This window comes from Aphelocoma coerulescens, chromosome 13, assembly GCF_041296385.1.
Source record: "Aphelocoma coerulescens isolate FSJ_1873_10779 chromosome 13, UR_Acoe_1.0, whole genome shotgun sequence".
NCBI lineage: Eukaryota > Metazoa > Chordata > Aves > Passeriformes > Corvidae > Aphelocoma > Aphelocoma coerulescens.
In genome coordinates this window covers 465,229-487,578 of record NC_091027.1, presented here as the reverse complement: position 1 = coordinate 487,578, position 22,350 = coordinate 465,229, and the positions used below count along the sequence as shown (strand labels likewise).

Genomic DNA, 22,350 nt, shown 5'->3' with positions numbered 1-22,350 from the left:
ACCTACACCCCCGGAGCCCACTGGTAGTTAGGGAGGGTGTCCAGGCAAACAGTGAATTGAGCCATTGGAATTCCGGGTTTTAATGAAATCCAGGGAAGTGCATATCAATCACAGTAAATTGTACTGTTGCCAAGAGCCACGTCCTGCAGCAGAGGGAGCTGCCAGCAGATTCGTCAAAATGATTCGTGTTTTGCAGCTCACCATTAACTGCTCCTGGAGGAGCTGCAGTCTGAGAATTCCTGACTGGAATATTTTGAGAAAACAAAGGTGAGCGGGGCTGGGGTACAGCAGCCGCACCAGTCCCCCCGAACTTGGGAGAGGGCCCTGCAGCTGCTCCCGCCTGCTAGCTTGACATCAATAAAACATGGAGACAACCCTGGAACAGGGAGATAAAAAGAGGATGAAAGAGGCATGGAAGACAGGCAGCCCCACTGTGTATGGAAGATTTGAGACATCGTGGGCAAAACCTGTTTTCATCTCTGCCATCAGGAGTGTTGATGGGAGGATGCGGTCGGGACACGGCGGGAGAGACACCCGACTCCATCTCCTCTCCCGTGGCAGAGCGGAGCAGGCACTGTGCCCCTCACCCCGCGGGCAGAGCCAGGCAGAGATCCCCCTCCCCCGGACCACGGAGGGCCCCGACTCCCTGAGCTGCTGTCACCCTGGACATGGAGCAGGACACGCTGGGATGGAGCAGGACACGCAGGCTGCCGGGGAGCCCCAGCACCCGCTGACCTGTCCCAAATCCTCACAGTGGCAGCAACTTCAAGCAAAACAAATGAATAAAGACCGCCAAGCAGCGAACTCAAAGTGTGTAAGAGTCTTTGTGGCTCAGCACTGCCCAAAGGTCCCCTAGCAATTCCTTACTTTCATTATTTAAGAAAGACACATCTTTTTATTGAGAGAAGGAGAGGAATGGGAAACGTGGGATCACAAAACCAGTTAAGAGATGGAAAGGCCCGACGGTTCAGCAAGGCTCTGGCGTCCTCCTGCCACAGGACTGTGTCCCGGAAACACGTCCCGGGGGAGGGACCTGCTCTCTGCCACTCGGATGTTCCTTCGCAACGAGTGTTGGATGTCCCATCCCATTCCAAACGCAACGCCGTCCCCAGAGCTGAGCTCGCGGTCTTGGCATTGGGTCACCGCAGGGTTCATCCGTAAATCCGGAGGTTTCCCAGTGCCAGTGCCGAGCCGGGGCTCCGCGGCCCCCGGAGGAGGAACGGCTCCCCCGCGCCCGGGGCGGCTCCCCCGCTGTCCCCCGGAGGAGGAGCGGCTCCCCCGCTGTCCCCGGAGGAGGGGCGGCTCCGCGGCTCCCCCGCTGTCCCCGGAGGAGGAGCGGCTCCCCCGCTGTCCCCCGGAGGAGGGGCGGCTCCGCGGCTCCCCCGCTGTCCCCGGAGGAGGAGCGGCTCCCCCGCTGTCCCCGGAGGAGGAGCGGCTCCCCCGCTGTTCCCCGGAGGAGGGGCGGCTCCGCGGCTCCCCCGCTGTCCCCGGAGGAGGAGCGGCTCCCCCGCTGTCCCCCGGAGGAGGGGCGGCTCCGCGGCTCCCCCGCTGTCCCCCGGAGGAGGGGCGGCTCCCCCGCTGTTCCCCGGAGGAGGGGCGGCTCCGCGGCTCCCCCGCTGTCCCCGGAGGAGGAGCGGCTCCCCGGCGCCCGGAGCGGCTCCCTCGCACCCCGCGGCGCCCCCCAGTGCCCGCCCGGCTCCCCACTCCGGAATCGTTCATTGGCTCCGTGCTCCCGTGACGTCACGGGGCGCGACATTCCCTATGTGGTTTCGGGGGGGCGCGCCCCACCGGCTGCAGGCGGTGATTGGCGCACGTGATTCCGACCGCTGATTGGATGCTGCTCCTCCTCTTCCCTCTACGGCGTGAAGTCACTTCCAGTTCTCTCTCCGGGTCGCGCCTCACGTGACCCCAGGCGCGAGCGGCGCGGGCCGCCCGCGCGCAGCCAATCGCGGCGCGCCCGGCTCCCCCCATTCAAAGCCGGCGGGAGCGGCAGCCAATGGCGGGGCGGGCTCGGCTCTGCTCGCGCTGATGGGCGTGCGCGGCGGCCAATGGGGCGCGGCGGGGCCCGCGCGGGGCGGGGCGGGTGCGCGCGGCGGTGGCGGCCATGGCGGAGCGGGGCGGCGGCGGCGGCGACGGGGAGGCGGCGGCGGGAGAGCGCTTCGGCACCGACCTCCGGTACGGCGGGCCGGAGCTGAGCTGGAGCTGCTCTGCCGAGCCAGCTGGGGCGGGGGCGGGTGGGGCCGGGGCGGGTGGGCCGGCGGGAGCTCTCCCGCCTCCATTTCCCGGCCCCTCGTGCGGTGGGATGGGCCCTGTTCCCGCTCACCGGGCCGGGGCCGCTCCCGGGCGTGGGACCGGGTGGCGTCCCCTCGGAGTCCGGATAGACCGTATCTGTTGCCGCTCACCGTCTCATAACCTTCGATTTTTTCGAGTCTGAGTCCTCATGCGACCACTGTGTTGCACTGCACTCAGCGGTGGGTAAAACTGTTCCCCCAGAGCCGCAGAGGAGCTTTTGCTGGTCCCGAAGGAGAAGTTTTCTTCTGTCTCCCCGTTCCCGACATCCCCGTGCGGAAGGCCGGGTGGCTCGGCGCGGGGATAGCGGTGGTCGGGGCCAGGCCCTGGTCCCACCTGCGAGGAACGCAGGAGCTCCTGGCAGTCTCTGGTGCTGCCGAACCGACACCACCGAACCGCGCATGAGCGGCTGGAGAGGCTCTGGACGGACCTGCAGGCAGGAGTCAGGGCACCAGGTCACGTTCAGGGAGCTTTAGCGGATAAGGAAGGATGCATTTCCCAATGTCTGCGTACCCCATCCCAGCTCTGGTTATCCATTTTCATGAGTACAAATTCGCAGCTGAGAACTAACAACCTTGAACTGTGAAATACAACAACCTCTTGAAGCAGTTGCACACTTGAGTTTACCCACTCAAACGTGACATGTTTTGTACACCCTGTCGGTGTTTATTGGGTTTTTCCCTGTTCCTTGTAACAACTGATTTTCCTACATCACAGCAGCACATGACAGTGACCCGTGTTCCCGGTGTCCCTCTGTCTCCCCAGGATGGCTCAGCAGCAGGCGCTGCGGTTCCGCGGCCCCGCGCCCCCCCCCAGCGCGGTGCTGCGGGGCCCCCCGCCCCTCCTGCGGCCGCCCCCGCCCTTCGGGATGATGCGGGGCCCTCCTCCGCCCCCCCGGCCCCCCTTCGGCCGACCCCCCTTTGACCCCAGCATGCCCCCGATGCCGCCGCCGGGGGGGATCCCCCCGCCCATGGGGCCTCCACACCTACAGGTAAGGAACGGGGGAATTCTCCTGGGTTAAGTGGGATTTAGGGATTTTTCGTTTGCTTTCACACGTGGAAGTGACCAGTTCTGGGCCCCTCAATTCAGGAAGGACATGGAGGTGCTGGAGCATGTCCAGAGAAGGGCAGTAAAGCTGCTGAAGAGTTTGGAGCACAAGTCTGATGAGAGCAGCTGAGGGATCTAGGGGGGCTCAGCCTCGTCAAAAGGAGGCTTAGGGTGGTGCTGGAGTCCCCATCGCTGGAGGCATCCAGGGAACGACTGGACGTGGCACTCAGTGCTCTGTGCTGGGTGACAAGGTGGGGATTTGGCACAGGTTGGACTTGATGGTCTGGGAGGTCTCTTCCAATGTAATTGATTCTGTGAAGATAGTATGAGAATGGACATTGAAATGGGTGAAGGAAACAGCAGGGCAAGATGAGAACACAGGGCTCAGGTGTGGTGTTGTATACCACTGCATAGCTGTGGTATGCAAATACAGCTTCTGCTCAGCTCCTCGAGGCACTGCTAAATTGATGGATGGTTTAAGGTCTTTTCTCTGCTTTTCAGAGGCCTGAACAGTTTGCAAGGGACAACACCTTTGTGAATGAGAAATGGATTGTTTTAACTGCCTTGTGCTGTTATTTAATTGCTTTGTAGGATGTATTCTCATCAGGGCAGTGTAAGTGCAGTGTGGGCTGTGGGCAGGCTGAGGAGCTGAATGGTACCACGTGCTGTAAATAATGGATTAAATCCACTGTTGTAATTATAGTTTGAAGAACCAACCTTTACTTTGGATCCCAGGCCTGGCTGTGGGCGTCTCCCTGATTTCTGTGTTTGATTTACATCCAGAGCGTGCTGCTGCTCCCAGCTGTCACACAGGGCTGGTTTGTTGTGCCAGGCCGTGAGCTCTGCAGCTCTTCACCAGCACCAGCCATGGCTGGGTGTCTCAGGCCGTGCTGGCACTGTGCTCTGCTCCACACTGAGGGCTGGGCTTCACTCCTTGCCGTGTGCCCAGTGCAAGGGCAGATGTGATGGTGAAGGGCCTGTGGTCAGAATGGGGGAAGCTGTGTTCAGAGCGGGGCTCAGGATGTGCTAGGACCCTGACTGCACACCTGGCACTCACTGCCCACGTGATTTTACTCCTGGATTGGGGAAAGCAGATGTAGCAGGTGGAAAGTGAGCTTCTTCTCACTGGTTTCTTCCTACAAGTTGTAAGAGCAAGAAAGAGGAAGCTCATGGTGTGGCAGGTGCAAGAGCTGTTGGGGAGGAGCAAGGGAGGGAAAGCAGGCTACAGCTGAGTTGAGGGCTTTTTTTGTTTGTATAGAATGCTGTTCATGCACTCTTGGCTTCCTTTTTTAATAGTACTTAATGCAAATAATTGTTACTAGTTTGGTACATGGATTTAAAGAGCAGTTTAAAATACCACTCTTAGAGAAGAAAGTTGGATCTCGGGGAAGCTCCTGCCAGAAGCCAAGGACGTGGCAGCACCGGCGGCTGCCGGGGGTACAGCTGCAGTGGCGGGTGCAGGGGTGCAGCTCAGGGCCCATGTGTGCAGCTTGTCCCCGAGCCACCCCCTCCCTGTGGCGTGGGTGTCCTGCGCTGTCCCAGCCCGGTCTCGCCACAGGCTCAGGGTGAGCGCGGCACTCGAGGCTGTCGCTCAATTAGAGCTGGAGAGATGGGGATAATTAGGGCAGTTGTAGATGTTTGCAGAGTAAGCTAAAGAACTTTGTGAGTTTTGTCAACTGCTTTTATAGGGAGTGTACTTGTACTGTACTTGTTGCGCATAGGGAATTTCAGACAGTCCAAGTAAACAAGAAAAATGAAAGAATTAAATGTACTTTGAGTTAGAAACAGGTGTTCAGGCTTTCAAGTAACTGTGTGTGCAGGACAGGTCAGGATTTCTTATCATGCGATAATGAACATGCAATTTCAATTTCATCTTATTTTTATTTTAATTGGCACTAATTAGAATTTTAGTTAGTGGGAAATTTAGGAGTGTGTAATGGATTTTAATAAAACCCACTGCTCAGCTGTGCTGACAAATTGGATGCTTACTTGTAATGTAATTTTTTTTTAACATTTCTTTCCTGGGAGGATCATTGGGTTTCTGGGGTATTTGGTTCACAGGTGGGGATGTCTGAGCAGCAGCTGTTCAGGAACAGCTCTTCCATTCTTTCTCTTCCTTGCATTGAGGTATTTTCTCCTTTTCAGGGGAGGACTTTTCTTTGACCACATTTCTGTTCATGCCACCATTTTCAGGTGCCTTGATGTTTGTATCTCAGAAGTGAAGTGATGGCTTCAGCTGTTCTGCCATAGGTGGGGGGTTGGCAGGAAGCACATTCCCTGAGCTGGGAGCATTGGATTGTTAGAGAAGCTTCCAAGCCCAGCACAGCTTGTCCTTACTGCTGGTGTACTGTCTGTTGGTTCTCTAAGAAAGGAAAACTGTTTGAAATTATATTGTTGTTATCATTATCATCATTATTGTTATTATTATATGCCTTTAGAGACCACCATTTATGCCTCCTCCCATGGGTAGCATGCCACCACCTCCTGGTATGATGTTCCCTCCAGGAATGCCGCCGGTCTCTGCGCCGGGAACACCAGCAATGCCCCCAGCTGAGGAGATCTGGGTAGAGAACAAAACTCCAGACGGGAAGGTGAGATGGGTGCCGGGAACAGCGGAGCCATGGGTGGTCCTGCGTGAGCCCTGGTCACATAGTCAGTCACTGGGTTGGAATTCCGCTGGAGGAACTGGGCCGCTCCTCCTACGGTGAGCTGTGGTGTGACGGGGCCACTCTCCTGCCGCAGGTCTATTTCTACAACGCACGGACACGGGAGTCAGCGTGGACGAAGCCAGACGGGGTCAAGGTCATCCAGCAGTCGGAGCTGACACCGATGCTGGCAGCCCAGGCCCAGGCTGTGGGGGCCTCCACCCCCACCACCAGCAGCCCTGCATCTGCAGCATCTCCATCCACCTCCTCTAGCACGCAGTCCTCCACCACCTCCACCACCACCACGGCCACCTCAGTGTCCCAGACCAACTCCAGTGAGTACCTGGGGGTGTCTTAGGCCTCGCGGTGTTGGGAGCAGGTGGTGGGGATACTGCATGGGGAATTGCTGCAGCAAAGCCTTGGTATCCAGGAGGAAGTTGTTTCAGCATGAGGTGGAGTGTGAATTTAAAGTCCAGTGTTTAGTCCAGAAGAACCTTGCATGCAAACTTTTTTCCCCACCAATCTCAAAGAATTCTTCAGGTCTTTGTATATTTTTCTTCTGCTGTTATCACATCATCTCAGAGCTATTACACATCTATTTCCTTTTGACTACAGAAAGAGCTAAATTGTTTTTAAAAGCGTTTCACAAGAAACGTTGATGTGAGGTAGGAGTTTAGTTGTAGCAATTTCCTCATTTTCTCCGTGGCATGTTTCTGTAGAAGGTCGGCTCTCAGAGCTGCTGGTCTGTGAGCATTGGTTGATTACAGAATGAGCTGCTTTGTTGTATTACTTTTATTAGCATTATTCTTCTGCCTAAGCCTTCTCAGTCCCTATTTTCTGGAGTTCCACAAAGAGGAAAAGGAAAGTCCTAGGAGCCATTTTTGTTCATTTATGACCTTTGAATGATAGTCTGGAGATTACTGCTGCTTCCATGGACTGAGCCTTTGCTTGTAGGGGTTTTCCAACTGAGGAAAGGGGACTGAATTTATGCAGCATGCACATAAATGCATGGCTGTGCACATGGCAGCGTGGTTTGCACTGCACTTTGGCACGTGTGTGCTGGCCCAGGTGCCTCAGGTGCATCTTGATAGAGATGTGTGTTAGGTGCTGTGGGTCTCTTTGCACATGAGTGTGGCAGCAGCAAACAGTGAGTGAGGTCACTCCCCGTGCCCAAAGCCGGGTGTGCAGGGGAAGGAGCAGCTCAGAGAGCGTCCTGTCTTGTGTGCAGGGCCACAGACTGACAACACAGCATTGGTGCTGAGCAGGAATCCAGCACTGGGGCATTGGGCATTGTAGCTGCACTGGCTCAGACATGTGCACTGAGCCAGGCCAGAGAGTGTGCAGGAGGTGAACTCTTCCAACTCCCGCTGTGGGGTAGGAGTTGCATCCTTTGGAATTAATCTTTTTCCTGTAACAGGTGAGACAAGTCAAGCTTAACTCACCATTTAACCCAAACTTCAGAATCTGTGTGTTAAAGAGAGTCAAATTTATGTAACACTCCAATTCTGCTTTCATTAAGACTGGAGGGAGGACACATCATTAGAGCAGCAAAGAACTTGTATTGCTCAAAGCATTTTAGGGCTTTTGTTTAATTTGAAAGGTAACTCGGTATGATGTTAATTAGCTGTGTTGAACTGTGGTCTGCTCTAACTGTTGTGCCGAGTAACAAGTCAGTTGGGAGGTAAATGTTAGCTCTTGACCCAATGTCAGGCTTGGGAGAGCTAGTCATGCTTTGGGAGCAGCACTTTATGCACCTTCTCTGAAGTTAAATTTCCTAATATTGAATGCTGACAATCTGTTCCACTTCTACCTGTTCTATCTGCTGAACTTTGTCTTTGCTTTCAAGAACTGTTACTGTTGGTGTCTGTGCCTAGGTGATGAAATTTTATAATTTAAAATAATTTTATAACTCTTAGACTTGGCCTGTAAAAAAACCCTGTGACTTCTGGCTGAGCTTCATTCTTGCCTTGTACTGATTTTACTTAGGTCTTACAAATCACATACTGACTGTCTGCTCTGTTTCCCTAAATGTTAGGCACTGCTAAGAACTTTTACCCTTTCTGAAACGCTTAACAAAAGATCAAAAATCTTTGTTTAAATATGCTAATACTGGTATGTTGTGTGGAATGTTTCTGGTAGTAATAGAAAATGCACGGTGTGTGCATTGGAATATGGCTGTAAGTTGGTGTGATTTCTTTATTTTTTTTTCTTTTCCCCTTCTTCTCCTCCTCTGCACCAAATCTTACAGAGTGAGCTTACAAGTTTAAGCAGACTTGTCTCTAGTTCCTGTTGGCCTGTGCTGTGAGACTGTTTGCTCCCAATTAAAACAATTTGAAATTGAAACCAGTCATGCTGCAAGGATTATAGAACTGAGTGCCAGTTGTGTGTTTTCCTGCTGGGAGGCACTGAAAACCAAGAAAGTTCTTGCAGCTCTTGAAGAAAAGTAATTTCCTTGCTTATTTACGCATTTTTATTGACATTTCCTGTTCTGAGGGCACAGCCCAGCATAGTTTAAGGCAGACTGCTGTCATGCACGTGCTGCTGCAGTTGCTGTTAAAAGCAGAATCTGTGTTCATGTAACACAAGGACAGCCTGTTGCCATTGGAAACTTGCTGTAATGTTCCATTTCTGTTTCTCTGAACAGAATAGAACCTCGTTTCAGGCTGTGGTTGTCCTTTGATACACCCCTGCTACTGCTGTAGAGACATGTTAGGTGTAAAGAATGGGACAAATTGAAATTGGAAATTGACTTCCTTTGTGAATATTTAATGTTCCAGAGAAGGCAAAGTATTTTTTGTCCAGGAGTGTCCTCCTGCTGGTTATATCCGAGCGTACCTGCTTATGTACCGGGAAACAGAGCGCCAGTATGTTTGCAGCAGTATATTGCAGTGTCTAAGATACAAGGTGTTCTTTGTGTTTTTTTATCAGCACCTACCACACAAGACCAGACCCCGAGTTCGGGTGTTTCAGTTGCCACACCATCAGTCAGTGTTTCAACCTCTGCTCCTTCTGCTACACCTGTGCAGACTGTACCCCAGCCAGTCCCACAGACATTGCCTCCTGCAGTTCCTCATGCAGTACCTCAACCAACTGCAGCAATTCCTGCTTTTCCACCAGTAATGGTACCTCCATTTCGTGTCCCCCTTCCTGGCATGCCTATTCCACTTCCAGGTAAATTGGCAAACTGTAATTGTCTTGTCTGCTACATGTCCATGTTGTCAGTTGTTTGCACTCATGTGTCCACTGTGTACAGAACTTTCCTGGATCCTCTCCTCAGAATATATCTGAAAGAATTCAGGGTTAGCAGACAGACTTTTTAATATTAACAAAGAACATATGTTTTTTTGGTTTCTAGTTCTTTGCTATACTTGGCAGAAAACAGCTGCATTTAAACATGTAATGTTTAAACGAGAATATTGAGCACTATATTTTACTAATTGCAATATTGCTTTAATTTTTTTCTACTTACTTGATTTAGACCTTAAGTCTTGTGCATAAATACTCACTAGGACATGGATGAGCAGGAAGAATTACCATGGAAATCATGACCCCAGTGATGTCAGGTGTTCCCAGTTCTCTTAGGCTGCAGCCACTGGGCAGGATGCTGAGTGATGAGGTGTGACCTGAGGACCATAATGAGGCATTTAGGGTGCCAGGGTGTTGTTATTCACAGGCTTTAGGTTTAAAGAACATAGAGAAGGAATCTTAGATGGCAGCACACTGCTTCTGGATATATCACAGTTTCGTAAATGTTTATGAAATACTTAAATACCTAAGGAAGTAATTTTAGGCTGGCAAAATGTTGGACTCACTTGCTGTCTGTTGCAGAGGGCCTTCCAGGAGATCACTAATGACACTTAGCACTTATACACCACATTTCATTTGCATGGATGCTGTTGAGTTCCTGTTCTGGTACAAAATTGATGTGTTTCAGTGTGCAGTGGCCCTAAACATGCACCAAGAACTGTTGATTTTGTGTTGCAGAGGGAGGTTGGAGACTGCAGTTGCATTGGATCCAAGTTAGTTTTAGATTTAAAAAGACTAAGAAGCAGCTCTGAGCAGCATCCTCATGTTTCTGACTCTTTGTACAAGCTGAGTGGGATGACTTACCTGCTGTCCTCCTAATGCAGCCACCCAGGGGATGTGGAGGGAGGCCTTTACCTTGCATTGAATTGGATGGATGAAAAGTAACCCTTCAGAACAGTCATTTGATAAGAAAAAAAAGCCTGAAAGCAGTTAAAGTGCTGACTAGAAGAGAGAACCAGCTTTTAGCTGCCTCTGCTTTTAGAATAGTATTTTAAAATAACTGGGCAAAGCTACTTTAATCTGTATTGGACAGAAAAGGAAATCGCAGTGTCATACCCGTTGTTTTAAACCAAGAAACAAATACTATTCTGAACGTGATATTCCAGGCTGAACAACAAATGAATAAAGGGTAGGAGAAAGAAGTCTGTTTATTGGTGAGGTTTGGAAGAATAATAAAAACGGTTAAGCCTTAAAGGTGATTGGCTGAGTGCTCTCAGCTGCCATTTCTAACCTTGCCAGCAAGGGATCAGTGTGGAATGAAGGGTCATTACACACTGTGAGGGATATAATCTGCCCAAGTGTGACCTGTTGGGTAAAATAGGGATGGTCAGAACAGTGAAGAAGAGTGCCAGTGGAAATGGAGATTCTGGGTGTATGCCCAGGTTGGGCTTTATTGTGAGCTCTCAATCAAAAAGTTTTGGGAGTAGTACAGTACAGGAGCAAAGACAGAGTGGGAACATCAATCTCCTGAAACTCATTTTTGAAAATGATTTTTTTCAGAATTTCCCTGGTAAGAAGTGTTGGCTCTGACCAGTTCTCCCTGTGAGCTGGGCTGCAGGTGGAGCCCATAGTGTGTAGGAAGGACACCTGGCAGCAAAGTGCTGCTTCCACTAGTGGATCTCATTTGTCAGTTTGCTTAGTTACAGAATGAAATCTGTCAGCTTCTTTCAGCTAATTCTGAGTTGGTTGTGATGGTTTCTAAACACTGTAAAAGAAAAGGAAAACTGTAAAATATTTTACAGTAACAAGAAACAGAAGAGAAGTCAAATTACTTCCAAGACAGTATCAAGTGAAGTCAGAAGGTCTCACAAAGGTTAGACTGTAGATGTTTGGGGCTTTCAGCACCAGGTACAATATCAGCCAGAGGATTTGAAGTTACAGGGACAGAGCTGAACAATACCACTATCAAGTGATTTCAAAGTTAATCTTTCTGTTAAACTGTAGTAAGATGGAGCAATGGAAGAGTTCGTTAGTGATATCTCGTAATCTCAGATCTTAAAAAGTAAGTCTGCTTTCTCTCAATTCCTATGTTTTAAGTCAGTTTTACGTTTGGGAATGACCTTGGCAGCGGAAACAGCTTGGGTATTTGCTCAGTCTAATCTGCGCTGCAGCATCCCTGACTCCAGCGATCCCACAGATAGTGTTATTTATGCCGACTCGTGCTGGAGACATGCTGTAACTTCCTTAACAAAACGAATTTTCAGGTCTGTTGTCAAGTACATAACATGACCACCCTTCTAGTTTAGACAAACACTTCAATCAATGCTGTTTGAATCAATGTTTTTATGTCTCAATTCAATACTTTTAAAAATAAAACTAGTTGCAATTCTCTCATTGAAATTATTTTTAGAAAACATTACAATTTTGTCTTCCCACAAATTTATTTTCAAATAAATTGGCAGTATTTATGTTTGCTTTCCATACTAGATCTCTAATGACCAAACCCAGAAACTACTTTGGTTTTAAACAGGGGTTTAATTTCACTTTCCACTGGAGCATTTCCCACCTCACATGATGAATTTGAACTTTTGAAGGGAAGTGTTTCAGTTTCTGAGCACCCAGACTGGACGAGCCAGAGAGCACTTCTACAGTTGCCTTCCACACCCAAAATGGAGGTTTTGGAAATGCACTCCCCTCAGCCTTGTCTGATGTCCCACTGATTTTGATCTGTCAAAGAGGATGAGCTGCTTGCCTTTTTGTGCCTTTTTGTATTATTTCTTACTGAGCTGGAGAGCAGACCAGTGCATGCTGCCACCTTTTTGAGGGCGAGTTTTGGCTTTTAAAGCATTTTCAGCTCATGCCATTCTCGATAATGAAAAATAAAGAAAATGCCCCTGACCTAGTGCAGCTTTGTGTACCTCTGTCTGCAGCTTCATTGCTTTGATTTCTTTTACCCCCTTTCTTTCACCTCCAGCCTTTCTGTAATGACCCTCATACCCTCAGCTTTCCCTCTGAGTTGCATTTGGCTGTCCAGCCTGCCTTGCTTTGTTGTTCTGACTAGTTCAGACCTGTCCTTCCACCCTTACTCTGCTCTTTAACTGCAGCAGCAGACTGAGAACCGCAAAGCCAATGAGTTTCATTGTGCTGCTGCTCCCCATGGGTCTTTCCCAGCAGAGGCTGCCTGTGGAAGCAGCCCCAGTAGTGGGATATTTTCCTGTGGTGCTGCCCTACAAGGGGAGCTGCATTCCCCCTTGGATGAACTTAAACCCCTGAGTCTTCACTGAAATATGTTTTTTCTTTTTAATGACATCCCAGTAACTTGCTAAACAGCTGGTTTAACATAGTTAGAGACTGTTGCTGCAGCTTAAAATTAGTTTTATATTTGATCTGGCATAAAATGTTGGAGCAAAAGTAATTCATATTTTCTTGCTGGGAGACTTCTTCTCTGCCAGCTGCAAATGGCATTCCAAATTGTGGCAGGAAGTCCATAGCACCCCGTGGTAGCTGACATCCCATGGCAGCTTTCCAACATGCTTCCTATCCGTTTTGCAGGTGTAGCAATGATGCAAATAGTCAGCTGCCCGTATGTAAAGACAGTCGCTACCACCAAGACCGGTAATTTCCAAACCCATCCTAGTTCGTTTTGTCTGTAAGTTGGCATGGTAGTGAATGTGGTTGTTTCTTTTATTTCTTTATTTGCTTCCCCACTTGAATGATTACATATACTTTATTTTCAAAACCAGTATAAATGCAAATACCATATTTGGTCAGGAGATAACTTTCCCAAATAACTGTTAGTGTCAGCTTATTCTGTACCCAAACTCTCGTACAGTTTTCTGTAACCATTGAGTTCTGTAATAACTGTGACTCTCATGCCCATACTTAGTTCCTAGTTTCTTGTGTGGATTTTTGTTTTCCTGCTCCACATGTGCAGTGGCTGGCTGTGCTCGCATGTTGTGTGCGTGTCTGTGCGTCTGAGTGTGAACTTTCATATTTCAGTTGTGGATTTAAGAACAGTCACTTGCTGAGAACACGTTATGGCAATGTGTAATGTGTGATTTCCATTATTTAAAATGAGACTTTTTCAATATTAAAGGCTCAAATTTATGATATTGTAGTTCCAATTCTATCCAATTGGTTGTTCTAGAACTTGTCATTCCAGATCTGTTCATTATACTCAGTTTGTTGGGATGAGTGGAGAGATAGTAGGATACTGCAGCATTCTGGCTTTCTTATCTTTGGATATTTATTGCCATTTTGTTTTAGGATTTCAACAAAATGGTTTTTTTTCAATCAGTTTGCAGTACAAACAAACCCAAAAATCTGAAACTGTTTCATTCTCATCAGGTTTTGTCCAAGGCTCTGAATTAATGCCAGTATTTAAGATTTATCAGAGTTCTGTTCTACATTCTACGGCTCAGATTCAATCCACTCTTGCCTTTTTTAAGAGCAATAGGAATATCTTGTACAATGACAGCATAATTAAGCAGTGCAGTAGACTTAAAAAAACCCAATTATTTGCTACAGACACCTGATAAAGACTTTTTTAATAAATAGAGAACCTAATTTTAAAATAGTGGAGTGTCTAAAAGCTAACAAGCTTTGTGCTTTGCAGAATTACACATTAATTAAAATTAAATTAATTAAAATCCAGTTTGCCTGGGAATGGGCATTACTGATTGCAGAACACAGGAAGGAAATTTGGTAACAATACCTTGCTTTCCAATTTAACTTTGAAAACAATCCTTCTTTTATTTCTATGGGTTGAATATTTTTAAGTTAAGTCAGTAACGTGCTAGGTGTTGGTCCTTAGGGCACTGCATTGTCACTTACTGTTTTCTTCCCTTTTTCCTTTCTTTCCCTTTGCCCAGGAGTCCTGCCGGGCATGGCCCCCCCCATCGTGCCCATGATCCACCCACAGGTGGCCATCGCCGCCTCCCCTGCCTCGCTGGCCGGAGCCGCCGCGGTCTCCGAGTGGACAGAGTACAAAACAGCAGATGGAAAGACTTACTACTACAACAACAGGACTCTTGAGTCCACATGGGAAAAACCCCAAGAACTGAAGGAAAAAGGTACTTGGGTTTTTTTTTTTACTACAGCTCTATACTGGGGACATGGCTCAGAACCATCATCAGTGGTCGTGTTTGAAAATGCGAGTGAGAGTGTTTCTAGTCCCTGATCTCCCTGAAGAATATTTTGAAGCTCTGATTATAAGGAAACACATGAGTTGATGTTCAGTCTGAAAGTTGCAGCTTGTTTCCCACTGTACTGTAAGAGTGTTTGGTCCTAGAGTTGCTTCCAAATCCTGTACCTAGGGTAAATGCATGTTCCTGTGCCAGTAGAAAGTGAGTACCTCACCTGCACATGTGCTGGAGAAAGTTCCAGTTGCAGACAGAAAGTGAGGGGAATTCAGGGGAAAAGTCAGTCATTCTAAGGCCTGTAGACCAGGAAAAAATGAAGATCATTGTGCTGAATTTCAGATCCTGAAAAACTAAATGTATAAAGAGATTTGGAGTATGAAGTAAAATAATGTCACCTCCCTCTGTCCACGTCCCTACGTTGTGTTTGGGTCGTATTCTGTGACTCGTGTTCATGTAAATGCACATTAGATCCATGGGTGGTGTTATGTGAGAGGGAAATTGCTCTTGTGTCATAAATAAGGAGGAAGGGGCAGAAGTCCTGTGGCTCTTACTCAGTTTATAAAGCCTTGTGAGAAAACAAATCCAAGCAGTTGTGCCTTTTATTGTCTCCTGAATTTTTAGTTACAAGAAGTCTTTGTTTAGATATATGCAGGACACTTACGCTGTTGGTTCAATTAATGCCCATCTTCCTAATAATTCAGGTTAGATAATAGGTCTTTTTACTGAGATGAAAGTATCTAAGACAGCAAATACCAATTTTGCTGAGAGAAGATTATGTGTTTTATACTTTTTGTAAATGAGTGCAGAGAAATCCGCAGGTAATTCTGCATTGTCTCAGATTTTTTTTTTCCCCCCCAGCATTTAAAATGTGAAAGTGGTCTTCAGTGTTGCACTTTGTTGATAATTATTATTGGTTTAGCATTTCTGTTGGTACCCTTTAGTCAGGGTGTATATATACCTTTTAGTATATATATATATATACCTTTTAGTATAATAGCTGCCTCACAATATTTCATTTTCCAGTACCAAGTAGATCTTGGCACAGGCGATAACTACGACTTTATAAGCAGACACTGCCCAAGAGGGACAGAAAGTGGTGAGAATATATTGAAAAGAAGGTTTGGGTTGGTGTTGTATTTAGAAAATTATACTGATAAAAAGAAATTTGTTGTGGTTCTATCGTGGTTTCTTAATAATACTCAAGAAGACTCTTCTTTATTTAGAAAAAATGGAAGAGAAGGTCAAAGAACCTATTAAAGAGCCCTCAGAGGAGCCTTTACCAATGGAGACAGAAGAAGAAGAGGCAAAAGAAGAACCTATGAAAGAACTGATAAAGGAGGTAAAAGACCTTGAACCCAAAAGCCAGTCTGAAGTCTCACATCCCACAGCTGTGGCTGCATCTTAGCTCAGGCAGGTTGGCAGGAGCCATGGTTAGTAATTCCAGTTCTTAAATTCCTGAGGGGATTTGAAAGCCTCCCTTTTTGGACTCAGATCTTTCTTTCTTTTGTTGATTTTTTTACATAAGAAAAAAAGAACATTCAAAATAAACATACAGAATATGTCATTTAAGAAGTTAGTAAGAACATGGGACAGAAGTTAGCTCATTACATGGGTGAGAACACGGGACAGAAGTTAGCTCATTACACAGATGTGGTGTTCTCTCACTGATTTTAAGGTTCTCAGAAAATGCAGCTTCTCCTGAATGTTTGAAATATTTAATAGTTTTTTCTCTATTTCATTGCTTCATTGTTTTGAACAGTTGGGCACAAAGCTCACACGTTCCCCCTGTGCTGTAGCTGCTGAGCTGAGGCTGTCAGGAACACATGTACTAGAAAGGGCTCTAGTGTTCTCAGTAAACAAAAGTAACTTTTCCTTTTGGAGACATTTTGCTGTGCTGAACAGCATAGTTTCTGAGGATGCTAAGGGGTGTTTCAATAAAAATTAAAGCTTTTATCCTGATTTCTGGGAACTTCAATGTAGTTTATAGGCAAAACTACAAAATTCAGCGGCTGGGTTGTGCTGCCGTTCCACTCTGTTTACTTCTGAGGTAGTTTCCAGTTTGCTGATTTCTGCTACAGAGGTTATTTCAGGTTTTCACTGTTTCATACTGTGTCTCATTATCAAATAAGAATAAATGAAAATTTCTTTGTCAGAAAATACACCCTTGCACCTGTATCCGGGCCTTCCTGGATTTCCAGGATTCATGCAGATCTAGGAAGGTATTTAAGTAAGGTTTTGCTGAAGTCAAAAGTTAATGCCTAGAGGTTTTGGAATTGAGATTTTGGAGTAGCAGCTGCTGTTGCAATTCCAGTGCTTCTGTTCTAGGCATGGATGAGGTGTTTTTGTGAGTCGCTTGTCAGCATGGTTTCAGTAAAACAAGTTGGTTACTGTGTAATAAATAATTAGCCAGCTGTCATTGCCTGATCCTCAAACTTGTTTTTTCCTTGAGGAGCCAAAAGAGGAAGAAATGACAGAGGAAGAGAAGGCAGCTCAGAAGGCCAAGCCAGTTGCCACCACCCCTATTCCCGGCACCCCGTGGTAGGTAACTGCTCCTGTGGGACTGACACGGCTGTTGCTGGAACCACCAGGGGAGTTAGAACAAGGGATGGTGTGTGAAGAGTGTGCTCTTTGTGTGCTGCTGTCCCCAGCAGTGCCAGGTTCCTCTGGCCAGCGCTGCTCACTCAGTGCCTGTTCTCCTGGCGCTCTGTGGGGTGCATTGGCTGTTCTGCCACCCGTGCCTGCAGTCCTGGGGGTCCCTTACCAGGACTTCATATCCCAGCCTCTGCCACCAGTTCCACCTGATCTGGAATGAAATACTGGCAAAAAAAAAATCTTGCCCTGGGCCTTGGGGAACAAATAGCTGCAGCTGCTGGCCAAAACAAGGTTTTTGGGTGTTTGTAACTTGGCCCAGAAACTGCTTGGGTGCCCATAGGATGTCATGAGGAAGGTGACTCTTGGTGTAATATATGTAAATCATCTCTGTGTGTTTGCATGACAAAGGTAAAAGTCCTGATGGGAAAGGGATATTGTTTTCATTTTAGCAGTTTAGCTATCATTGGTTTTTATTAATGTTTGATGCTTAAAACTGTCTGCCTCTAAATTGTCTCTGTGGTTCTTTTATCCCATTGCATAAAAAAATCTGGCAAGATTGTTAGGTTGCTTTTTCTTGTATTTTTTGTGGCATTGAAGAGATGAGGCATGTTTTATCCAAAAATCTAATTCCACTGTCTAAAGTGTTTTTTTTCAGAAAAGAACTGAGCATCCTCCGGCTCCTGAGAAAAAAAGCATTTTTAAAATTTCATTTTCAATTTCAAATTTCAATTACTGTATTTTCAAATCTGGCAGCAGAGAAAAGCAGCAATTCAGGGTCGCAGTTGGGCAGTGGGAATGTCTGGCAGCTGTGCAGTCAGTGTAACCTGGGTCTGCCTGTGGCCTTCATGCTTCAGTCTTTGAACACAGTAATGAGCCCACAGGGAGTGAAGGTAATCCAAGCCTTCCTGTCACATCTCCAGGTGTGTGGTGTGGACTGGTGACGAGCGTGTGTTCTTCTACAACCCCACCACCCGACTGTCCATGTGGGACCGACCCGATGACCTCATTGGAAGAGCTGATGTGGACAAAATTATTCAAGAACCTCCTCACAAAAAAGGAATGGAAGAAGGAAAAAAACTTAGTAAGAGCAATCTTACTGCCTTCATAGGAAGCCTAAATATAACTTACCACTTTGCTTTCCAAAGCTTGTAACATTTAAATAAGTGACAGGAATATAAGGACATACTGAAAAGGTGTAGAAATGTGGAATGCAGATTGCAGAGTCCTTTGGGGAAAAGATAGCCCATTGAAGAAAGTAGATACTAACAAGGTTAATTGTTTTGCTAAATGCCAACAGGCTGAAAAACCCCACAGTTTTTACTGACTAAAAAAAAGGGATCGTGTTTGCTTTGTAAGAAAGAGACCAGAAAAGATTAATCATAATGTACAAATGGCTCTCACAGAAGAGTTAACTTTGAGATCATCAGTTGGAATAGAGTTTGGAAATAGCTGTCAAGAGCAGAGAATGTTCAAAAGGCTGCTGAGATGAAATGAGATTTCTGTCTGGCCTGAGTTACAGGAAATGGGTCAGGGATGACATGTGGGCTTTGTAGTTGGAGGAGGGCAAAGTGCAGGCAATCAGGTAGATCCAAATGTGCTTCATTAGACTATTTAGCTGGAGTTGTTTTCCCCTAAAAATAAGAGCTCAGTGTTTGTCATTTTAAATTTCAAGTTGGCTGAAGTCTACCAGTCCTGTCCCCAAATTCCCGTAGTGGTACTCTGAAAATGACTGAGAACTGCATGTCAGATCACAGCTGCTGCCCTTGTTGTCCTTGGTTTGTGCATTAGGTTTCACTCATAAGTTTAAAAATTTTAATCAATATAAAATCTAAAGTCTTATTGAAATCTGTTACAGTTAGAGAAGAGCATGAAGCTGCAGAGGAAGCAAATGAAGATGAGCCTATTAAAATAAAAAAGCGCAAGTAAGTTTTTGCTTTTTCAATACCAAGTGATCTGTGTAGGTAAAATAACTGAAGTTTGTTACTTGAGCATATATGTTGTGTCCAGCAGAGTAAAATGGGAACTGAGAGGGTTGGTGAAAAGAGTTACCAGCTTTCTGCTGCTCCGCAGCTCAGGTATTTGATATTTTCCTGAGATACCTGAGACTCATGCAGAGAGGAAATAGCATATGTTTTGGAAATAATTTGAAATGGAAATAAATGGTGTAAATTGGTGAATCCGAAGAATATTTTGAGTGTAGTATGTCTTAAATAGCTTGCTTCTCTTGTTCATTAATTTCTGGGCCCAAGACTTTGTTGTCAAAATATCCAGCCACCTAGATTTTCATGGTGGTTCCTCTATTTTCACTCTGTTACAAAGGTTTACAAGTTTGGCTTACGTCTTTTGGTCTGGTTTGCCTTTTGGAAGTGGTATATGGGATATACAAGGTGTTTTAAAAGTGGTTTCACCATGTTATTTGTGGTTGTGTCCTCTGAGGGAGGATCGTGGGGCTGTTAGCAGTAAGGGCTGGGGGTTTGTTTTGGATGAAGTGCATTTGCTCTTAGTAAACCTAAATCAGCCCACTTCTCCAGAAGCTCTTTGATGGGTGAGGTCTCACCTGTGTCTCAGCGTTTTTGGTGTAGTGATTGTGAGGTGTTCCCAACTGAGCAAACTCCCTTAGTGCCTCACGGCCCACAACAGAAGATGAGAAAATTAGTGCTGTTGATGTAAAATCTACTGCATGTCTGGTAAGACCTTTGAATACAACCAGAGTGTGCCGATTGCTTTGAAGTCATCTGTTGGCACTGAAGTTACTTGGAATACCTCGGCTCCTGAGCTCTGGGTGTGAAAGCATTCACGCGCACTTCTGAGAATGGCTTTCATGGATTGTAAGCCTGTTCTTCTGGTATGATCAGTGATATCTACCTTGTCCTGGTATGGTTCAGGTTCTGACCTCCAGGGCTGGCATTTTACTTCTCAACTTACACTTTATGTTTGTTTTTTTTTCAGGAAAGATGATATCAAAGACATTGATTCCGAGAAGGAGGCTGCTATGGAGGCTGAGATTAAAGCCGCTCGAGAGAGAGCCATCGTCCCGCTGGAGGCTCGGATGAAGCAATTCAAGGACATGCTGCTGGAAAGAGGGGTCAGGAACCTGTGTGTGTGAGAGGAGAGAGAGAGGGAGGTTCAGATTACAAATGTGTGTGTGTGTGAGAAGGGAGAGAGGGAGGTTCATGCAGAGGTCTCAGTTCTTGGTGAATTCCAAGCCTGCAGCACTTTGTGCATGGAAACACTCATCCTTCCTCTGATCAATGAATGGTCTTGGTACAAGACTCCAGATCTCAAAGAAACTTACAGCAAAGCTTTGATTTCTGTGTAACTGAAATGACAGGGTCAAGACAGATTTCTTTCCCCCCCCCCTCAATTTTTCCCAAAATTAAGTAATTACCTAAGTGGAAACTGCAGTTGGAGATGAATAGGACCCACAAACTGGACACATCCTTAATGTCTTTGGAAATGTTCCTACTGAGAAAAGCAGCAACTTCCACTCTAGTCTGTACAGTCTTATCCTTAAGTGGGAGACTTTTTGCTTTTAGTTAACTAAATCTGAAATCTACTCGATGCCAATAAATTTTGATAAATTAGACTAGTTGAATATAAATTTGGATAGTAACTAAAAAATTAAAGTGGTTCCAGCTGCCTATGGAATACAGCTTCTCAGGGCTTTCTTTCAATGAATGTTTTATTTTTAACATCACACAGCAGTAGTAAATAAGTGTATGTTATCCTTAAGTTTTCAGAGTAAATTGATGTTGAAACTTTCTATGACAGCCTCTGTCATCCATTAGTGATGAAAACTCCAGGATGAGTTTGGTTCCCTCTTTTCATCACATCTTAGTGTTTTCAAGGAAAACTGCACAACTCCTGTATAATTTGTATATTCGTCTTTGTTTAATTAAAGGTCTCTGCCTTTTCAACGTGGGAGAAAGAGCTGCACAAGATTGTGTTTGATCCTCGTTACTTACTGCTCAACCCAAAAGAAAGGAAACAGGTAAAAAAAGTCAAATTCACTTCCCATCTAGGCACAACTACTACAGGTTTATCTGAATCCTCAGTCTTTGTTTCTGGGAACCATTCAGACTAATCAGTGCTGCAAGGGATTTTTGTCATGATTAGGGTTTGCCTGGAAATGGAAGAAACCCACAAGGGAAAGTGTTGATAGTTGCTTTATTTCCTGTTGTTGGAAGGTCGTGTATTTTAACACAGTGGAAGTTGTATGTCTACAGAGCACTGCTGAAACCTGAATGGAATAGCGAGAGTCATCAGTATCGTGTCAAAGTACTGGCATAATAAGTAATCTAGCTATTTTCTTTTAAAAAGTGTTTGGTGGGAAACTAAAGTGCATTTTTATTGCTAAGCAAGTTCTCGCTTCAGCAGCTTTTCTTCAAGTGAATGTAGGGAAATGGAAAGCTTTGAGAACACGGGAAGTGTCTGAAACATGGGACCCAGGAAAATGTTAACTGGAGTGTGTAAGGAACTTCTTCCCAGGTCTCAGATGATGTGTTAGGTACAGCACCCTGCATGTGCAGCAGCTTGGATTATTTCCATATTGAAATACAAAGTGTCTCTAAGATTTCTGCCTCCTCTGTGTTGATTCTGTGGTGAGAGGAAAGGAAACAGGAGAGAAGGAAAGAAGTGGGATTTTTCCTCCCTCATCCCAAGAGCTTCTGTGTGTCAGCTGTGTGTTTGCTGTGGGTGACTGGTGTTTCTGTAGGTGTTTGATCAGTATGTGAAAACCCGAGCAGAGGAAGAACGCAAGGAGAAGAAAAATAAAATAATGCAGGCCAAGGAGGATTTCAAGAAAATGATGGAAGAAGCAAAGATTAATCCAAGGTAGGAGCTTCTTTGTGGTTCATGTGCATAAGCTCTAGTAGGACGCAGGGTGTTGGGTGGTATTGGGTTGATTAACCTTGTTCAAAAGGAGCAAAGAGGAGAAAAAACGTGAGATAATGTTGAAATCTTCCTTTGTGTGCTTGTATTCACCTAATCCATGAAATAATACAACTTGTGATTTATAATGATTTACACATTTATAGTGATTTACATATTTCAAGTTTAAGAAATCCCCAGCATGCTGCCTGGATTGTGAGAAAGGCCTTGGATCCACCACAAGTTTCTTTAATAACCCTGATTCTTCTTAATAAGTCTCTGAGAAGTACTAGGGAGGTTTCTTGGGTTTGGAGGGGGCTGAAGGGATGGTTTTCTTGTCACAAACTATGTTGATGATATGATAAAATGTTCTGGTTGCTTTAATACAGCAATGATTACGCCCCCCTCACATTCAGACCCCTGGCAGCAGTAAGAGCGAGGGCATAACAGTGAATGTATGTTCAAGATTTCATTGCTGGCGTTATTTGTTTCACAGCTTCCGCATGTAGAGGTCATGAGAT

The 22,350-nt window shown here is 46.1% G+C and overlaps 1 protein-coding gene across 4 annotated transcripts in view; it reads left to right on the top strand.

Moving 5' to 3' along the window:
* Positions 1–2,086: 2,086 nt before the first annotated feature.
* TCERG1 (transcription elongation regulator 1) overlaps positions 2,087–22,350 on the top strand; it is a 30,648-nt gene continuing 10,384 nt past the window's right edge. The window contains exons 1-14 of one of the 4 annotated variants that reach the window (XM_069029385.1): positions 2,087–2,175; positions 3,055–3,280; positions 5,775–5,927; positions 6,079–6,316; positions 8,910–9,152; positions 12,780–12,842; positions 14,099–14,299; positions 15,592–15,707; positions 16,821–16,906; positions 17,881–18,041; positions 18,816–18,882; positions 19,910–20,045; positions 20,862–20,951; positions 21,675–21,793. In XM_069029385.1, coding sequence (XP_068885486.1) covers positions 2,105–2,175; positions 3,055–3,280; positions 5,775–5,927; positions 6,079–6,316; positions 8,910–9,152; positions 12,780–12,842; positions 14,099–14,299; positions 15,592–15,707; positions 16,821–16,906; positions 17,881–18,041; positions 18,816–18,882; positions 19,910–20,045; positions 20,862–20,951; positions 21,675–21,793 — 1,970 coding nt within the window. In that variant the 5' untranslated portion in view covers positions 2,087–2,104. Of the gene's footprint in view, positions 2,176–3,054; positions 3,281–5,774; positions 5,928–6,078; positions 6,317–8,909; positions 9,153–12,779; positions 12,843–14,098; positions 14,300–15,591; positions 15,708–16,817; positions 16,907–17,880; positions 18,042–18,815; positions 18,883–19,909; positions 20,046–20,861; positions 20,952–21,674; positions 21,794–22,350 lie in introns of all 4 variants that reach the window. The other 3 variants (XM_069029384.1, XM_069029386.1, XM_069029387.1) reach the window with 3 other exon arrangements.